Source organism: Oryx dammah, unplaced genomic scaffold (assembly GCF_014754425.2).
Source record: "Oryx dammah isolate SB20612 unplaced genomic scaffold, SCBI_Odam_1.1 HiC_scaffold_5, whole genome shotgun sequence".
In the NCBI taxonomy this organism is placed as follows: Eukaryota; Metazoa; Chordata; class Mammalia; order Artiodactyla; family Bovidae; genus Oryx; species Oryx dammah.
Genome location: NW_024070189.1, coordinates 63490828 through 63509500, shown reverse-complemented (window position 1 = coordinate 63509500; position 18673 = coordinate 63490828). Strand labels below are relative to the sequence as shown.

The window sequence follows — 18673 nt, the reverse complement described above, 5'->3', positions numbered from 1 at the left end:
AAGACTCTTGCGAGTCCCTTGGACTGCAAGGAGATCCAACCAGTCCATCCTAAAGGAGATCAGTCCTGAGTGTTCATTGGAAGAAAAGATGCTCAGGCTGAAACTCCAATACTTTGGCCACCTCATGCGAAGAGGTGACTCACTGGAAAAGACCCTGATGCTAGGAGGGATTGGGGGCAGGAGGAGAAGGGGACTGCAGATGATGAAATGGCATCAACGACTCGATGGACATGAGTTTGAGTGAACTCCGGGAGTTGGTGATGGACAGGGAGGCCTGGTGTGCTGCAATTCATGGGGTCACAAAGAGTTGGACATGACTGAGCGAGTCAACTGAATGACTAGTGATGAAGAAGGCAGTGGCACCCCACTCCAGTACTCTTGCCTGGAGAATCCCATGGACGGAGGAGCCTGGTAGGCTGCAGTCCATGTGGATGCACAGAGTCAGACACGACTGAAGCGATGCAGCAGCAGCAGCAGCAGCAGCAATGACTAGTGATGTTGAGCATCTTTTCATGTGCTTATTGGCCATTCGTATGTCTCATTTGGAGAAATGTCTGTTCAAGTGCTTTGCCCATGTTTGAACCGTTGTTCAGATACACTTTTAAAAGCAGTGCTTGTGCTGAATGGCGGGGAGTTGAATGGGTGAGAGGAATAAGGAAAGAAGCAAGAGAGGAGAGAAAGGACTGGGGAGAGGCAGGAGGCCAGGACATGTCATGTGGAGGAAGGCATAAAGGAAGACAGCCCTCTCCTTCTTTTATTTAGCAAATCCTTCTTCAGACCAACTGTGTGCAGACATTTTTCCACATGTCACTGTCCACACCTGTTTGCCAATACATCCTGGGTCTCAGGGGCTGAAGAGACCCTGCCTGCTCGTGCCCTGCTTCCAGGAGGCTGTACTCACAGAGGTTGAGCTGTGGACTCTGTCTGCAGTAGGACAGGCTGGGATCCGAGGCTCTCAGGCTGTAGTGCCTTTGGACACCCCGAGCCTCAGCTTCTTCATCTAAAAATGAGGTTCACAAGATAAATAAAATATGCATAGCCCACAGCAGGGGACAGTGCAGAGGGAGGTGTGGGGCCATGTGACCAGTCACCCAGCGCAGCTTTCATCTGCCCCCAGCCTCCACCCTGCTTCACAGGCAGCCTCCTGCCCCTAGACCTGCTCCCCTCCAGCGTCCTGATTCACAGGCCCACAGGCTCCCCAGCCCATGGCTGGGCTCTGGGGCTGTGCCTCCTGGGGGCCCTGCAGCCTCTCTGTCAGTGGACACTAGCTCTGGGCTACACCATCAATTGGGAGGCAAGGGCCAGGGCCTGGTGAAGAGACATCACAGGAGTGTGAAAACTGGGGCTCCTGTGGGGAGAGGGGCAAGGAGGCGGGTCAGCACCTGGGAGGGCTGTGGGAGGAAAGCCTGGGAGAGCTCCCAGAGGGAGGCGGACCAGCAGCACCCATATAGGAAATGAGAAACTCATAACACCGACTGGGAGTTTGGATTTAATGGTTGATATTCCAGGGCCCTGCCTTTGCCAGGCAGCTTCTCTGTGTCCTGCCTGCCCACCCTGGGGCTTCCTCAGTCCCGGCTGTCACCTGGTCCTCTGCTTCTCTCCCACACAGCCAAGTGAGCTTGGTGAAGGCAAGACCTGGGGTCTTTTCCTGTCTCCCAGAGGACAGCTGAGTCCAGCCTCTGGACCTGAGTTTATAATTGTTTCTCTCCTCCGCAGCCCACCCCCCATTCCCCGCGCAGTACGAATGTGCTTCCGGCCGGAGGGTGTACAGTGCAGTGGGTGGCAGCTGGATCCTGGGCAGAGGGCTGGAGTGCAGGTCCTGGCCCTTTCCTCTATGAGCTGGGCCATCTTGGATGAGCTTTCAGTCCTTTCTGAGTTCCGGTTTCTCCCAGTGAGAGACTAGCAAGCCCTTCCCTGCTGTGAGGAGCGAGTGCTTATATATTGCCTAATTCTTATACAGTGCTGGCATGGGGACGCAGCACTCAGTCAGGGCCTAATGTTGGCTGTCGGTAAAATGAAGTAACACAAGAAGTGTTTGGGCGTCTTCACCCCACATTGCAGGGAGCCCTTTGGGGAGAGCTCTGGGCATGTGCCCCTCTGTTCCCGAGGCTCATCTCTCAGAGGGCTGACTGGCCCAGCCCGTGTTCTCTTCCACATGCCCAGCAGACAGCAGGAAGCGGGCCTGGTTCCTCTGGGTCTCCCAGGGTCTGCCCATGGAGTGTGGTGGGAGGACTGGACCACAGGACACCAGGCTGGGCTCCTGGGGGTGGGATGGAGTGGGGCAGGCGGGGCAGGTGGGGGAATCAGTAGGACTGTCAATCAAGACTCACATTCATGGCACTCAGCAAAGCCTGAGGGAAAACCAAGGTGAGTCCTAAATGACATTTTCAGAAATAACCTGTTGAGAAACTTACAGAAGCCCCATTAATGTGGAAAGTGGGGGACAGGGCCCTCAGGAGAAGAGGCAGGACAGCTCACGTTAATCATAACAATAGCATCTACAATCACAATTCCATCAAAAGCAACAAATTATTGAGCACTTACTGTATGCCAGCACCACAGCTAACACTTAATGTGCGTGATGTCATTTATTCCTTTAGACAACTGTGTGAAGTGATTGTTGCTATTCCTTTTCACTAAAGAGGAAACGGCCTCAGAGACCTTAACTCTTGCCCAAGGCAACTCAGAGGTAGAGGTGGAACTCAAACTCTTGCTTTCAAAGACCACAGCAAAAGTCCCCATGGATGCCAGAGCCAAGTAAGCACCCCAGGAGAAGGGGAGGTCCCTGGGCAGAAGACCACCCTCATTCTCATTCTCATTCACCCTCTTGGTGACTGAGGCCCTGTTACTATCTTACCAGGGAGCAGCAGCAGGCTGAGGCATGTGGAGTGAAGGGCTACCCAGAGGCACCCCCAGGGCTTGGACTCCTCAGGCAGTGCCCCCTGCAAGGCAGCCTTTCCAGCTGTGAGGCCCCTGCCCCTCCAGGTGACTCAGGGACCCAGACGGAGGCCTACAGTCTGACTGTGGCCATGAAGCCAGGGGAGTGACTCGGTTCCTTTGCCTCAAAGACCAGGCTTTATGGGGGGTGCACACAAGGGCTCACCCCACTCTCCTTTGGTGCCCACTGTTCCTTCAAGGCAGTGCTGGGCACCAGCCTCTTGCCCCCCAACCCTAATTTGTGGCCTCTCTAAGCTTGTAGCAGCCCTTTAGGGTTCACTTTGTCAGAATCAGGTAAGAACAAGTCTGCCCTGTGTTTTCTGAGGGCCAGTCCTATGTTACTTTGCCACCTGATATGAGAAGCTGACTCATTGGAAAAGATCCTGATGCTGGGAAAGATTGAAGGCAAAGGAAGAAGGGGCTGGCAGATGATGAAATGGTTAGATATAGCATCACTGACTCAAAGGACATTAATTGGAACAAATTCTGGGAGACAGTGAAGGATAGGGGAGCCTGGCCTGCTGCAGTCCATGCGGTCACAAAGAGCTGGACACTTAACAACTGAACAAGTCCTATGTTGCCAGCAGAAATTATGATCTCTTTAAGATCAGACAGCGCCCCCCACCCCTGAAGTTGTCCATAGTAATTGGCATGTGGTAGCCTTGTGCAGAGTAGGGAGTGACAGGGTTTGAATCCACTCCATCACTCCTACTGTATGAGTTCTTTAAGCCTCTGGGGCCTCATCAGGGAAAGGGGACAATGAGGATCCTTCTTGCAAGGCCGCTGTGCAGGTAAGTGTGCTCATCTATGAGAAGTGCAGGGGGCTCTAGCCCCTGAAGGGCTCAGTAAATGATAACACTTGCCACTAAAGACAGAGATGGCGCCACCTCCACTGAAAAGCCTTGCCTGGCTATCCTGTTTGAGGCAGGACTTTTTTTTTTCTCTTCTTACTCATAACACCCTGTTCTTTTTCTTCAAAAGCACTCAGCCCAGTTTGTAATTATACGTGTTTGTTTACTTGTCCATGAGAGCAGGGACTGTGTCTGTTTCCTACTTCTCCGTCCTCAGCACCAGGGGCAGGAGTGCAGTAAACGCTGAATGAACCTCCCCAGTCCTCTTCAGACAGAGCAGGACTAGCACTTTCTGCATTTCTCAGAGGACTTGGCTCTTAAAGCCCTGCATATTCCTCAGCACCCCCTCCAGAGATGACCCTGCAGCTGGTGTAGCTGGGCAGAGCTGCTACTCTCTGTAGCCACAGAGTTCCCTGGGTCAGAATAGCTGGGTGGGACCCAAGGCTGGGTCCTACACTCACCTCGGCCATGGTCCCTGATGGGACAGTGGGGTCATTCGGCTTTTGCCTCTCCTCTCGGCTGCAGCTCTTTGGCCTGTGGGCCCCACAGCCACATTAAGTCTCCACCAGAGGCCCTCTTCGGCCCTGCTCTCACCTGAGGCTGAGCCTGACGTTCCGAGAGGCCTCTCTGCCTCCCACTTCTCTCTAGTCCCACCTCCTTCTAGGTCTCCCCTGCCTCCTGCCCTCAGCTGAGACCAGGGCCCCCTGGCCTTAGCAGATGTGTGAGTCGGGAGGCACTCTGAGTCCAGATGTGATTGTGTTTATGTTTCCAGAGAGTGAGGGGTCGGAGCTCTGGACTGGAGCCGTTGGGGGAGGGGTGGTCTGGCTCCAGCCCCCCTGCCCCAAACTTCCCTTCCCCCACCTCCCTCCCCCCGCCTGTGTATCTGGCCCTGTCCTTCTCAGATCCCGGCACTCCACGTCCTCCAGCATCAGGCTGAGCCATCTCGCAGGAAGGACCCCTCCTTACTCCTCCTCTGAAGGTGAGAAGACCATGGAGAGATGCTTGACTTTGGAATCCATGTGACCTTGGCCCGCTGCATAGTGTGATGGAGCCCTAGTTGCATCATCTGTAGAGTAGGGCCAACACTCCTGACCTCAGAGTCGGTACTGACCCGGTCTGGGAATGTGTGCACAGGGCTCTCCAGCTGTTAACCCCTGACTAAGCCCGTGGCCGTACCCCATCCCCAGCTAGGGCCTGCCTGGGCCCAGCCCCAGCGCATTGCCCATCACAAGTTGACTCTAAAGCAGAATGCTAACCCCTCCTTCCCCACCCGCTGCAGCTGCAAACATTTTGTTTTGCCATTAGAAATGACTTACTTAAGGGAAGCAGAATTTTACAGGCAGTTTACAGGCTGGTCTTGTTCAGTAGTTTCCAAAGTGGGGGAGGGTGGCGGCGCTGGGAGCCACAGATACGTTGGGATGGAAGGGAAGTGAGAAATGAGTTCTAAGTGGTGGACACTTTCACCGGAACGGCCATATGCCCCTGGGTGGGATTTCGATGTGGAAAGGCAGAGGGAGGCCCTGGCTAGACTGGCGGATCCAGCACCCTCGGTCCTCCTGAACAGGGAGAGCGGGGCTCACAGTGCGGGCACCGGGCCTGTGAGAAAAAAGGCAACCCCAGGCCTAAGGAAACTCTTAGCGGCTCCCACCCCAAGGTACCCGGCAGACAAAGGCTGCGCACCACCCCGAGAGGCTGGAGGGTCATTCAGACCCAGCCTGAGAAGAACCTGCAGAATCTGGCGGTCGGTCCAGCCTGGGGCAGCCCGCGCAGCGCCGGAGGCTGAGTGGCTCAGTCGATTGCTTCGGGGGCGCGCGCGCGCGCGCGCTTGGAGAGGGAGCTGGTAGCGCCCAACCGCGCCCTCAAGGGAGCCGGGCTGAACAGGCCAGGAATGGTGGCGGGGAAGTAGGGGTAAGGTCCTCTGGCGGGGTCGGCCTCGGCTCTTCCCTTCTACAAGCAGAGCCCACGGGGGCCTATTTCCCTTTCTACCCGCCTCCCTTCTCGGCCGAATGAAGCAGTCAGGGCTCGGCAGTGGTTAGCACGCTCGTACTATGGTTTTTAATAGACGTACATGGACAAGTCGATATAGACAGATTTATAATTCTATACAGTCAGTCCGACGTACACAGGGACGCTGTAAACAGGGGCGCGGGCCGGAGAGTGGGTGTGCAAAGTGGGCGCGGCTGGGACCCTGGCCGCGCCCCGAGCTCTCCCGGCTCGACTCTTGCACGGCGGACGGTGAGGAGGGGGCTCTTCGCCGGGAAAGGGGGGGCCCTCTCCTAGCCCCCGGGGGGAGCCGAGCGGAGGGCCTGGGTCTGCAGCGAAGCTTGGGGGCTGGGATGCTCGGAGACAAGCACTCAGCAGGCTCCCGCCTCGACCGCACCGCCAGCTGCCTCTCCTTGGCCTTAAAATAGGACTCCGGGGCACGGGGCAGGCGAGGGCTCCTCGAGGCGCGCCGGGGCCATTAGTACGGCTCCGCGGCGAGTTCCCGACCCTGGGCTGGGTACCATCATCCCCGGCTCAACGCCCGCTCCAACTTGGATCCGGATCGAGCTATAAGGTATGCTCAGCCGGGCCCAGCTAAGAGGGGGCGTCTTGGTTCCCACCTGGCCGGGGCCCAGGTTTGCCTGGGCTCCGCGCTCCAGTTCACAGGCGCGGCCGCTGTCTGGGTCCAGCGCGGCGGGAACGCGGGCTATGGGGGGCGTCTCCTCCGGGCCGCCGGCCTTGGGCACTCGCCTCCCGCGCCGCGTCCCCTCCGCGGAGTGGCCCACCCGGGCCCCAAGCGAGCGAACGTGCACCACCCGCGCCATCCCGAGGGAAATTGCAACTCATCCGTTTTTTTTTTTTTTTTCGCGGCACTTTTCTCCGACGTCTTTTTTGTTTTGTCTCGTTTTGGAGGGTAGAGTGAGGTCCAGGAAAGCAAACACAAAATCAAGCCGGAGGTGGGGAGCAGGGGGCGGCTCAGGAGCCAGGTCCTCCGCGCCCGCCCCGGCCCCAGCCCCGACCCCGGCGCCGTTCCGGCCGCCGGCCCGCGTGGCCCGGCCGGGCGGTCAGCTGTTGTACTGGCACGCGTTGAGGCCCGAGGCCGGGCCCTGCAGGCCGCCGTAGCCGAAAGACGAGTGCTGCTTAGACTTGAGCCGCAGGCTGGCCAGACTCGAGTTGCACGTGTCCCGGTAGACGCTGTAGGGCGAGGCGGGTGTGCCATACGGGCAGGCGCCCGGCGACATGGCCGAGTTAAGCGAGGAGCCGGTGAGGTTGTTGATGTTGTTGAGGCCCGAGTTGGGCATGCCGGGCACGGCGCCCGGGCCCATGCTCGAAGGCATGGTCATGGAGGAGATGGAGCTGGGGGCCGAGAACATGGACTGCGACGACAGCGGGCTCATGGAGTTGAAGAAGGTGAAGCTCTTGGTGGAGAGAGGCGCTGGCGCCAGACTCTTGGCGGCCCAGTTGTTGTAGGAGTACCCCGCGGCGTACACGTCGTCGTAGGGCTGCACCAAGCCGCTGAACTGGGGCACGTAGCCGCCCTTGCACAGGTCCAGCTGCTGGTTACGCTCGCGCTTCCGCCACTTGGCTCGCCGGTTTTTGAACCAGACCTAGAGGGGACCGGAGAAGGGTCAGGGCTGCCGGGCGGGAAGGCGCCCTCACCGCCCCCGCCCCACCCTGAGGCCTCAGCCCGCTTCCTTCTCCCCAATACCGTTTCTCTTCTTCCATATTTCCGTCCCTGCCTTCTCCCCACAATGGTTCCTTTCCTGTCCCCAGAAAATATTATTAGTCTTTTCTTTTTTCTGATCTTTATCCTCTTCCCCTAATTAAATCCCGTTTCTTCTCCTAAGGCGGATCCTCTTGTTTTGTTTTTTTTTTTTTTTAAATAACAAATATTGTTTTCTTTCTTCCTCTCTCAACCAGGTTATCTTGTGGCTTCTCCCACAAACGGTTCCCCATCTATCTCCTAAATACTCCATCCATTTTCTTTTCCAACACCAAAGGTAGTTTTCTAACCTCAAACATAGGACCTTGCGACTCCTCAGTCTATTTTTCATTCCTGAGATAGTCTGTTTCCATCTTTATTGGTAATATTTGATATTCTCATTTCTGTCCCAGATGTTTATTTTCATTTGGTCCACCCCGCTATCTGAACTACTTTTTTCTCCCTCAGGCCATTTTTCTGTGTTATCCCCCATTTTTGATCCTTTTGATTCTTCTCCAAATATTTAGTTTTTTCCTTCTTTCCAAATATCTGACCCTCACTGTTTTCTCTTAAATAGTCGATTCTTTATTTTTCTCAAATACTTGATCCTTTTGCTTCTCCCTTAAATATTTAATTTCTTTCCTACCACCTAAATATATGCCAAATATGTTTTTCTGCAAATATTTAATTTCCTTTCACTTCTTACTAGTTTCTCTCTGCTCTCCCCCTCTACTTTTCCCCACAAAATTCAGTTAAGAACCTCTTCCCAAATCCCAGTCCTTGCCCTGGGCTGTTCCCCCGACCTTTCTTGCCAGATCGGTGCATGTCCGCCTTCTCCATCCCAAGCACTAACATTGCCTGATTCCTCCCCCACCCCACCCCATCCCTACCACCGTAAACGGGGGCAGGATTAGTGAGTTCTGGATTACTGAGTGCTGTCTTCACTCCCTACCCCACTGGGCAGGCCAGCCTGACTGGGGTGGGGTGAGAGCTGAGGTTATAGCAGGGAGTCTGTGGCCCCGGTGGGACTTTGGTTTAGTTTGGGACATGCTCCCAATATCTGATTAAATGTTTGCAGTACCCAGAGAAGAAATTACTCTCTTGCTGCTCTGGCAGAAAAGCCATCTATTCACTGGGAACCGAGGCGTGAGAAGAGCAAGTGTGCCTTCTCATCTTGGGTTGGAGACCTTAGATCTCCAAAGGGATTCCTCCTGAAGCTCACTCGTCCACCAGATTTGTCCCCCATCTCCCACCTGACCCCAACCCTACAGGAAAGGTCATTATGGAAAAGGTTCAGCTACAGGTTGGCTGATGACTGAGAGTCAGGTGGAGACTATCCGGAGATTGTGAATTAGCCAACTGTGGATGGGACCACTGCCCCAGGAAGTTTTGAGACCCCCCAAGCCTAGGCTCTTCTCAGGCCTCTCTCAGACTGCCAGGCAGGATCTGCCTTTCCGTTTTGTTTTTGTGGGAAGGCACTAGCGGCCCCGAGGTCCCCAGCGGCGGGGAATCCTCTGCACAGTGTAGGGTGGTAACGTCCGGGCGGGCTCTGGGCTCTACTGGGCAGGGGAACGTCCCTTGGGGCCACAGGCCTTTGGATGGGGGCTGCGGTGGAGCCGGAGGGTCAGGTAGGACGTGGGTCAGAAAGATCCGAGGAGGCAGCGGCCGATGGGCGCTAGCACCAAACGGCTCAGCGGCAGCTGGGTAGATGGGGCCTAAGGTGGAATCTCCTCCGGTGGAAGGAGGGAGAAGGTCTGAGTGTTGGAAAGAGTGTTAGTCTAGGCGCGGGTCTAAGCTTTCAAAGTCTGCGCTGCGCCGGCTGGCAGCCTTCTGCGCGGGTCCCCTTAGGCGCACACCCCGCGCTCACCCTCACGCGTGGCTCGGTGAGGTTGGTCCACACGGCGATCTCCTCCCGCATGCTCATGTCCGGGTAGCGGTTCCTCTGGAACGTGGCCTCCAGCTCTTGCAGTTGCTGGCTTGTGAAGTGCGTGCGTTGCCGCCGCTGCTTCTTCTTCTTGGCGGGGTCCTCGGCACCGCCGCAGCCCGCGCCGCCGGCACCGCTGTCCTCGGGCCCCTTGGTTTCCCCGCCGCGCTCCTTTTCTGAAGCAGGCGGGATGGGGCGCCGGTCACCTCGGGCTTTTGCCCTGTTGCACCCCGTCCCGGCTCCACCGAAGCGCCCGCGGTCAGCGCTGGCGGCCCGCCCTCCCGCCAGGGGCCCTGGAATTGTCCCCGCTGGAAAGAGCCCGTCTGTGCCTGGTCCGTCAGTAGTCACCTTCTGGTCAGGCTCGTCTGGGAGCAAAGACCAGGAGTCGGAGCCGCGGACCAAGGCTCCCAGCTGGGCAGGGCCTGCTCTCACCGCTCGGCACACGCTGGAGCCCTACTGTTGATGCCACCCGAAAATGTACAGTTTTTAGGGCTCTTGGGGGTTCTAAATCGTAGGAGATCTCTGCTTTTCTGAACTAGGATCAGACTTTTCTAGCTTGAAGCTAGGGGATCCGTGGAGCCAGAGCTAGGCGGTGGCCTGCACGTTCTTCTCCCCGGCCCGAGCCGGAGCCCTACTGAGCCGGGCAGGCACAGCACAGCCGGTTTCTCGGCCTTAGCTCCAGGCCTCAAGTCCCAAGGCCCAGAAAATCCCTCTGGCGGCTGCCGGGCAGCCCAGACCCACAGACTCTGTCTAGGTGACTTGGGAGCTCTAGTCTCACTCGCCCTCTCAAGCTACACAAAACACAGTCAGAAACATTGAAACATAAAGAAAAAGGATTTAAAACCAAAACACTGAATCCCAGAAAAGCTAACAGCTCTATGGGTAAAAACACAGAAAGGGTCACAAACTCTTAAAAATAGGCAGATAGAAACACAGCAAATACAAATTAAGAAGTTAGAAGCCTCCATGCAAACACACTAACTAAATACAGTGCTGTACGTTTATAAGCTCCAGGCAGGCACAGGCATTTATTTATCTGGGGTTTAAAAAAAAAATCAACGTAGTGTTGTAGATAAATTTTTTTTAACCCCTTCTGGATAATGCCCTTCCCCAAGTAATTTTTAAATCTCAGGGAAATACAACACTATAGTTAGGTAACTTAAATTCCGCAAGTACCACTGTAAGTGGATTTTGAGAAAATCCCGGAGAAACGCGCCATTTTGGATTGACTTTTTAAAATTTCTGAAAGAATAATGTAGATATTTTAATTTGAAAATGTACCTAGAATAGCAGTTCTTTCTACACCGAAATATACAGTTAAAAATTTAAATCTATTTTCATACTTTTTTTAAAAAGAGCAATCTGTAATTATATATTTCTCCAGGCTTTTAAAAATAAAAACCAACCAAAGGCCACGGTTAAAACTTTTGAAAACAAAAGTACCGTCCAGCCTTGATTGTTTTTTAATCAACCAAACAGAACCTCTCAGAGAAAGTCACTTAGGGATGCAAAACAGAAACAAATAGAGATTACAAACGCGTAGAGAAACACTCAGCGGTGGATTAAGAAATGAACGCAGAAAAGGCGCCCAAGGCCCGGGGAGTGGGGAGCTCGGCGGCGGCGCGGAATCAGCACCGAGAGCGCCGGAGCCGTTCGGAGACCCGGGAGCCCGAACAGGGCAGGGGATGAGCCTCGTTGCTGCCCGCGCCGCCCACCCGCCGGCCCGGCGGTTGCTGGGGGCTAAAAAAGCTTGAGCTCGGACAAAAACGCAGCGCGGAAGGAGACGCGCCTGAGCCGAGTCGGAGCCCTAGATAGGCGGCCTGGCGGCTCCCGCGGCGCACGTGCGGCGGGGATCCTTCTTTTGGGGGGGTCCCATATCCGAGCCCGCTTGCCCTCGCTGTCCTCTCTTTTCCTTTTACTTAAGGTTTTTTTTTTTTTTTTTTTGCCCCCGTTTGCTTTTCTGACTTTGCCCGCCATACCTTCTCTCCGGTTTGCCCCTCTCAAGTCAGTCGCCCAGTCTGTCGGGGTGTCTGTACTCTGTTTCTCTGGGCTCTTTCTCTCTCCCACCCGCCCATTCCTCTCTGATCTGCTCCTCTCCTTCGGGTCCAGCGGCCCCTGGACAACCAGTTGCGCAAACCTAACTTTTCTCCCCGCTCTATTTGCTCCTGATCGAGAGAGGCTGTCATTTCGACCTTCCGGTTGTAGGTTCGTGCATCGGCCGGTCAGTTGGCGCGACGGGACCGCGTGGAAGCGCCTTGGGGAAGCACTAAAATTTCCGTTTCATAAAGAGCGTCCATGTCCACGTTCATCGTCAGATGGAGAATGGGAAAAGGCAAGGTCCTGACGCTCCTGGAGCTTAGAGCGAGCCCGACTGCGGGGCGCGGCCCTGCTCGCCCGGGTGGTTCTGTGCGCGCCTCGCGGGGAGCCGGCTCTTACCTGGTAGCTCCGTGTCGGACGACTCGCTGGCGGAGTTTTCGAGAGGCTCGCGGGGGTCGGTCGTGCGTGCTAGGTGGAAGGCGGGCCCCATGTCGTGCGGCTGCGGCGGTGGCGGCCGGAGTCCCTCTGGCAGCCGCTCCAGGCTCATGCCCCCCTTGAAGGCGTCCATGGAGGCGGGGACCGAGGCGGGCGCTCCGGGGGCCGGGGCTGGGCGCGCCCGGCCGCCCCGGCGGCGACCTGCGAGGACAAGAGCGCAGCCCCTAAGCGGCTGCCCCCCAGGGCTGCCCGCGCCCGCAACGACGCCGCGCTCGCCCCATGGGCCGCCCGGGGCTGCGGGGCCAGGCGGGCGGCAGCGGCAGCGGTTTCTCGCGACCCGGGGGCCCGGCTTCGCGCTCCGCGCTGCGCTCCTGCCGCTCGGGCCTCAGCCGCCCGCCCGGCCCCGGCTCCGGCTCCCGATCCGGGGCCGGTTTCTAAGGCTCCGGACGGCGCCGGCAGAGTCTGTCTTAAAGCGACAGCGCGCACCGCCAGGTTCCAGCAGTCCCTGCGCCAGGGGTGGTGGGTGGGGTGGGCCCGGGTGGGAGGGGGCTGGGAGGGAGGGAGCGAGCGAGCGAGCGAGGGAGCGCGGGCGGAATCCAGCCCCGAGCCGCCCGCGCCGCCGCGCCCTCTCTGCCGCCCTCCCTCCCTCTCTGCCTGCCTCGCCCGCGCCCTCCCCCTCCGCAGCCACCTTCCCGCCGCCTCCCCCCTCCCGCGGCCTCGCCGCGCCTCACCCTCCTTCCCCGGTGGCACACTGAGTTCTCCCTCGGCCGCACAAAAGAAACGCATCTGGCTTGCAAGTCCCGCGCGGCTCGTGCCCACCTCAAGCCCCAAATGACTTGTTTCGCTCAGAAATCAACTCCTGTCTGGGCCGCCTCGAAGTTCCGAGCCTCCGGCGAGAACAGCCCGGGATGAGTGAACGTTCACCGAGCAGGATCCAACCGACCGGGAGCCTGCGAGTCAGCGCCAGGGCGGGGGCAGAGCCCGGGGCTCGTTCCGGCAGCTCCCAGCGGCGTCCTCGTCGAGGGGCCGTGGCCCCTCCTTCCCCAGGATCTTCTCCCGGGACCCGAGCCAGGCTGAGTGACAGCAGCCTGCGCTCTAATGGGCCCCCGGATGCTGCCTCCTAATTAGCTTGGACCCTCTCCCCCAAGGCTGCTTCTCAGGCCTACCCCCTCTGCACCGCAGTCAATTTTCCGGGATTGGGATAGAACCGATGGCTTCTAATCAGACGAAACGTTTCTGTTGGCTCCAGGCCGCTGTCGAGTGCAGCAGGAGACCCCAAGAGCCCTGCCAGGCCCCCACAGCCTCTTCTCTCCCCTCGTTTTGCACCTTCAATGGTCTGGCCAAATCTGCCAGGTCCCGGCCTTGGCCACCACAGGGTGGGCCTCTCTCTGCCCCCTTCCCAGCAGGTTCGCAGGGCCTCACTTTGGCTTCTCAAGTGTGGCAGGCACAGGCCCGACGGGCCAGGTGACTGCAGTTTCCAAACCTAGGCCAGGAAGCCTAGGACAGACAGTCTTGGAGCTTCTCTTAGCTACAACGGTAGCTAAGCTGCAGCACCAGTGGGCACTCCATGAGCACAAACACATTCCCCTTCCCATCCCTTAGAATGAGTCCCTCCTTGAATCCTCCTACTTCACTGAAGTTTGTTGAAGGATTTTGCTTAACAATTGTTAACTGGTCCTGAGATGTCAGAGTCTTGAGCAAATAGGTGACTGCTGGGATGGTAGGGTGCAGCCCTGACCTGTTCCTCTAGCCACAGATGGACCCCAGGGTGCTCTTTGCCCCTCTTCTGTGTGCTCCACCAGATAGAAGCAGCATTGGGCAGGATGGTGGTGGGGGTGGAGTGTGAGGCCCGGAGAAGTACTGTGGTCATCTCCAGGCCCAGTGCCTCACTCTTGGGCCCAGGGCATCCTAATGTTCTCCTGGGATCTCTGCCTGGGGCTGACTGTGCAGGCTGTCAGGGTCTGGGACCCTTAGGAGTCCCTGCCCTCACCTGGTTCCCTGTCACCCTGGCAGTCACCTGCCTCCACCCCAGGCTGAGCTCTTTGGTGAGGATTGTGGGGGCAGGGGCATGGGCAGGGTAGAACCAGGCCTGCCTCTTACTCCCTTGGCCCCAGCCCAAGGCCCCCAGCTCTGGGTCCTAGGGAGTAAGCACAGTTCGTTAGGGCCGGCCCACTCTCCCTGGGTGCCTGTGACCACAGGGGGCAAACTCCGAGGCTGGGGCCAGAGCAGAATGCACCCAGGAGTTTGGGCTGGGGGAGTGGCTCCAACTTCTCTGAAGGGAATTTCCTGTAGGCTGAGACCCCCAGGGAGAAAGCATACTTGGTGTGTAGGGGGTGGGGAGGGGTACCTGGAGACAGGGAACAGTGGTTGCTGAGCATTTGGCCTCAGCCCCATCTTTGACCACAGTTTCCAGTTGAATCTCCTAAAGGAGCAATACCTCCTTTCAAGGACATATAGGTGCCATGCCAGTGAGTGCCCCTCCGCATGCCACCTTCCTGGTAGCTGCCTTACTTCGAAGGGACAGTGAGCCACCCAGCGTGCCAGGGTCACAGAAGCATGCAGATACTTATATGTACTGCATACCTGTACAGGTGTGCTGTGCACACACACACACACATACATACTCACTGAGCCCACACAGGGGAGTGCTGAATACAGTCACATACATGTACACACAACCAGGCCTCTGAGCTCCAGAACACTGATGCTGTCTGGCACGAAATCTGGCTGAGAGGGGTGTGTTCTAAGCCCACCAAGTGTCAGGCCAAGGTGGGAAGCACAGTGTTCCTCTGGGAGGGGTCATGAAATGAATGGTCTGCCTTTGGGCATCCAGAGGCTGCCATCACAACTCACATTGCCCAGAGGGTCTAAAGAGTCAGGCGTTCCGTGGATGGGGACTGTTTTGCGACTCTGCAGCTCTAGCTACTCAGTCTGAGGGACTTGTGTCCCTCACTGTTGATGCATTTAATGCAGTTATTGAGCACCTGCTGTGTGCCCCTCCAGATCCAAGCCTCTGGCAGTACTCCAAGTAGTCACAATAATCCCTATATTTGGAAATCTTGATGCCTGCTGTGTGGACTGAAAGGTCCTCAGACTATTGCGGGTGAAGCTCTATAAGCTCCATATCCCGGGGCCCTGATCCCTAGGGAGGGGCTGAGACTAGTGGGGGCTGCCCAGGGGTGTTTTCTCCACTAGACCCAGTCAGTGCTGAAGGAGTAGGGGTGAGGAACTGATCCAGAGGAGGCCCTGGCCTGATCTCGGGTGCTGGCTGGAGAAGGGACCTGGGGTGCTCTCTGCCCTGGCCGCTATCCCAGGCAGAATAGGGGCTTCTTGCACACACTCACAGATGCAACACACACACAGGAGACAGGAGGCAGCTCTCTTTCAGGAGTAAGAGCAGGGACTCAATGTTCCCTTGGCTTTTGCTGTGTGACCTTGGGCAAGGCTTGACCTGCACTGTGCTGCAGCTCCCAAGTCTGACATGGGACACAGCGATCCCTGACTGCTGCTTCAGCCTCCACCTCACCAGATGATGGGACATGAGGAAAAAAGGGAAGGGGGCTTACTGGGGTTGGAACCAACGCTCCAGGCCACACAGAGCTAGCAATGATTCCGTGACTTTCAGGAAATTTGGGGCTTAGAGTCCTGGCTGGGTTCAGCAGAGAAGCCTGGGCTCTTGTTGGGTTGAAATAATCACCAAAGGGACCCTTCCTGAGGCTGGGCTTACAGAAAACAGACTCTGCCCAAGAATGGCTTAGTCATTTTATTTGGGAAGGGTGATTGGAGGGTCCTCATAGAGGGCATCCTTCCACCCACTCACAGGGGTACCTTGTCCTAATCTATGCACCAGAATCAAGGGATTTTAGGAAAAGGAAAGGAATGTGCCATGGCTTGCCTCCGGGGCCATCCGTGACTCTCTGGGACATTCCAGCCCTAAGCCTCTTAGGCCGTGGAGAAGTTTAAACTAGAAAACCCAGTTTTGGGAGTGCAGCCGGGACCACCTACCTCCTTCTGCCAGATCTAACATCCCCTCCCCAATAAAAATCATTGTTTCTTTGACTGAAAGCAGTTTCTGGGTGATGGGAAAGGGGCGCTCAGGTAGGTGGCTGGGAATGATCTCACTGGATCCTTTCAGCTTTCAGGTCCCCAGCCTGCAACTTCCTTTCAGTTGGGGTTCCCCAGCCTGTCCCAGTGGGAGCAGCTGAGATGTACTGGGAGCACGAACTCCGGACTCGCTGAAAGCAGCTGGTAGAGCCCGTGGCTCTCCAGGCTCACAGCTCACCTAAGCCCACTGGTCACTCTGTAGTTTCTGAGAATGGCTGAGCCAGGGGACGAGCAGGCTGGGAAAGTGGCAGCGGCTGGTCACACAGCTGGGAAGCAGAGGGTCAGCTTTTGCTGTACACAGCCTCCTCTTCCCAGCAGCTGCCTTCCTAATGGAAGGGCATGCTGAGCCTGGCCTGAAGTCAACAAAAGCCACCTCAACATCCCAGAGTTGGGCACCGGGTCTATACACCACAGACCACTTCTTTTCCTTTTCAACAGAAGTGAGGGCTTCCAGAGGAGTCTGAGGAAAAGGCTGGAGGCCAGTGAGTCCACCTCTTGGGCTGCCCCCCGCTGCCTGTAGCTTTTGTCATTATTCTCAACCCGTATCCTCTGCCAAATGGACAGCAACCTGGGGTTGCCACCCTCCAGCCCCGTGGCTGTCAGAGGCCACTGGGCTGCCAAGAGAATACCGGAGCCCTGGTTTCTCAGAAAAGTGGATTCAAATATTTTGATTAAGGGAATTCCTAAATTAGAAAACATTGGAACCAAGATTCGCTGGAGGTTCCCATTTCTGCGATCCGGGCCGCGGGGGGCCCTGCTTAACCACGGCGGAATCAGCTCAGATTTAGGAGTCTGGTCAATTTCAGAATTCTGAGACCCGGTTCTAGAGAAGCGGCTGCGTGCTCGGGAACCCTGCGTCAACAACCAAACCCTGGAGAAGCTGCGGGAATATCTTTATTGGATTTTGCGAAGAGCACTTGGGGTTTCTCTTAGGGTAAGGAAAAGCCTAACGGTGGCGGCTAGGGCAGGCCGCTTTGGGCTGGGGGCGCCTCCAAGCACTGCGGCGGGACTTCGGGGTGCGCCGCGAAGAGAGCCGGGGCTCTGGCCGACGTCTGTTGCTTTTCTACATCATAGCTGCCCGAACAAACGAACGAGCGAACGAATGAAGCGGTTTCGTTTAGGAAAAATACCCTCTTGACGCGAAGTAAGGCCAAAGTTCCCCGTGCGTGCAGAGGGGCCAGCGCTTCAGCTCGTTCTGGGGCCCCCATTCCTGGGTGCAGCGGGGAGCGGCGGGCGGCCCTCTCGCTTGCGGGTTCTCCCAGAGGTCCCCGGCGGTCCGCGCCACCACGAAGGGCTGCGAAGGGCGTCCAGGGCTGTGCCCTTGCAGGGCTGGGGCCCTCACCCCCGAAACTGTTGCTCTTTTAGGGTGCCCAGGGCTACAGCGTGGCGTGGGTCCGCCGGTTAGGTGAGGTAGTGCCTGACGATGGCAGCTGTGATTGTGCGCTGGGCGCAGGAACGAGCTCCTGGAGCTGCCTCGATGGCGCCTGGCCTTCGCGATGCGCTCAGTCCGGTGCCACCGGCTGGACCCCACCTACTCCCGGAGCGAACAGCGCGCAACTCGGCCACCACCTCCTTGCGCCCCTACACCGCGGGGACCCAGCGCCCCTAGCTCAAAGACTCTTACCCGACCCGGGCTGCGCGGCGCGTGCGGCTCCTCGGCTCCGGGCTCGCTCGCCACGGACTCTGGCTTAGATTTTCACTCCGACTGGGGCCCCGGATCCAGCTGTGTCTCCGGCTCTGCGCGCAGCTTCTGCCCCTTCTAGTTCGCTACATCCCAGCGCGCGAGGACCGGGCTGCCGCGGCTCGGCCCGCTCCTCCTGCTGCCGCCGCCGCCCGTCGCCCGCGGGGAAGGCGGGGACACTGACTGGGGAGGCGGGAAGGGGGGAGGGGAAGCGAGGCGCTCGTCGGGACCGGCGGGGAGGGGGCGGCGCGCAGTCCCGCGGGCTAGGGGTCTTGGCCTCCCTCGGGGCGCAGGCAGGGGTCGACGCGGCTCGTGGCCGGGACCCGAGGCCGTAGAGCGCGCCCTGGGACTGCGCGCGCGGAGGAGGGGCCTGGCCGCATGCGGACGAAGTCGCTGAGGGTCCCGGCCTGGCCCCGACTTGACTTCTTTCCCCGGGCTCAGTTTCCCACCTGACACTCGAAGGGTTGGGCCTGATCCCGGTTTAGTCGAGGTCTGGTCGGAGTTTCCCCGGGTCCCGCCAGGTGAAGGTTTGAGCCGGGATTTTGAGAGTCGGTGTTTCCCCCTTTCTGCTCAGCCTGCGGGAGGGAGCTGGTCTTGCATATTGGCCAGGGGAGTCCGCCGTGCAGAGCTTGGCAGCCAAGGGAGGTTTGAGGACAGACCCTAGAGTCAGTCTCTGTGTATGGTTGGGGGGGGGGGCGGTTGCAAGGGAGGGACAAGCGCCCGATCTGTTCTGCTTGGAGGATTCCCCACTCCACCGCCCATTCTCCTCAGGGGCTGGGCTGATGAGGAAAGGGGAGACCCATCCCACGAGGACAGACTTCTGAGGCCCCTTGCCCAGCCCCTTGACTGCACATCCTACAGCAGTCGTCCTGCTCGGCCCCTTCACAGGAGAGGACTCAACCTATGTGGCCAGGCTGGCTTGTCCCTGGCTGCTGGCTCCTGGGAGATAAGTCAGACTAAGGGGAACTGAGTTCTGTCCGCCGTTGACAGATGTCCCGAGTGAAGCCCTGTTCTGGGAA

At 57.8% G+C, this 18673-nt stretch overlaps 1 protein-coding gene across 2 annotated transcripts; it reads right to left on the bottom strand.

Annotated features, from left to right (window-relative positions):
* Positions 1-5820: 5820 nt before the first annotated feature.
* On the bottom strand, positions 5821-18470 carry PITX1 (paired like homeodomain 1). Of its 2 annotated transcripts, XM_040240061.1 has the most exons (5): positions 18104-18470; positions 17598-17837; positions 11834-17047; positions 9341-9573; positions 5821-7378 (listed from the first exon to the last, which is right to left on the bottom strand). In XM_040240061.1, the coding sequence occupies exons 3-5, from the start codon at positions 12000-12002 to the stop codon at positions 6836-6838; spliced, it is 945 nt and encodes a 314-aa protein (XP_040095995.1). In that variant the 5' UTR covers positions 12003-17047; positions 17598-17837; positions 18104-18470; the 3' UTR covers positions 5821-6835. The 2 variants fall into 2 exon arrangements, with proteins under 2 accessions (XP_040095995.1, XP_040095994.1); XM_040240060.1 differs by lacking the exons at positions 17598-17837; positions 18104-18470 and having other exon boundaries at positions 11834-17202.
* Positions 18471-18673: the final 203 nt, after the last annotated feature.

Excerpts from the sequence above, each read along its gene's own strand:
- PITX1 (XM_040240061.1), bottom strand. The coding sequence starts at position 12,002 with ATGGACGCCTTCAAGGGGGGCATGAGCCTGGAGCGGCTGCCAGAGGGA. Across the intron at positions 9,574-11,833 it reads GTCCGACACGGAGCTACCAG|AAAAGGAGCGCGGCGGGGAA; the intron begins GTAAGAGCCGGC and ends CGCCTGCTTCAG. Across the intron at positions 7,379-9,340 it reads TCACCGAGCCACGCGTGAGG|GTCTGGTTCAAAAACCGGCG; the intron begins GTGAGCGCGGGG and ends GGTCCCCTCTAG.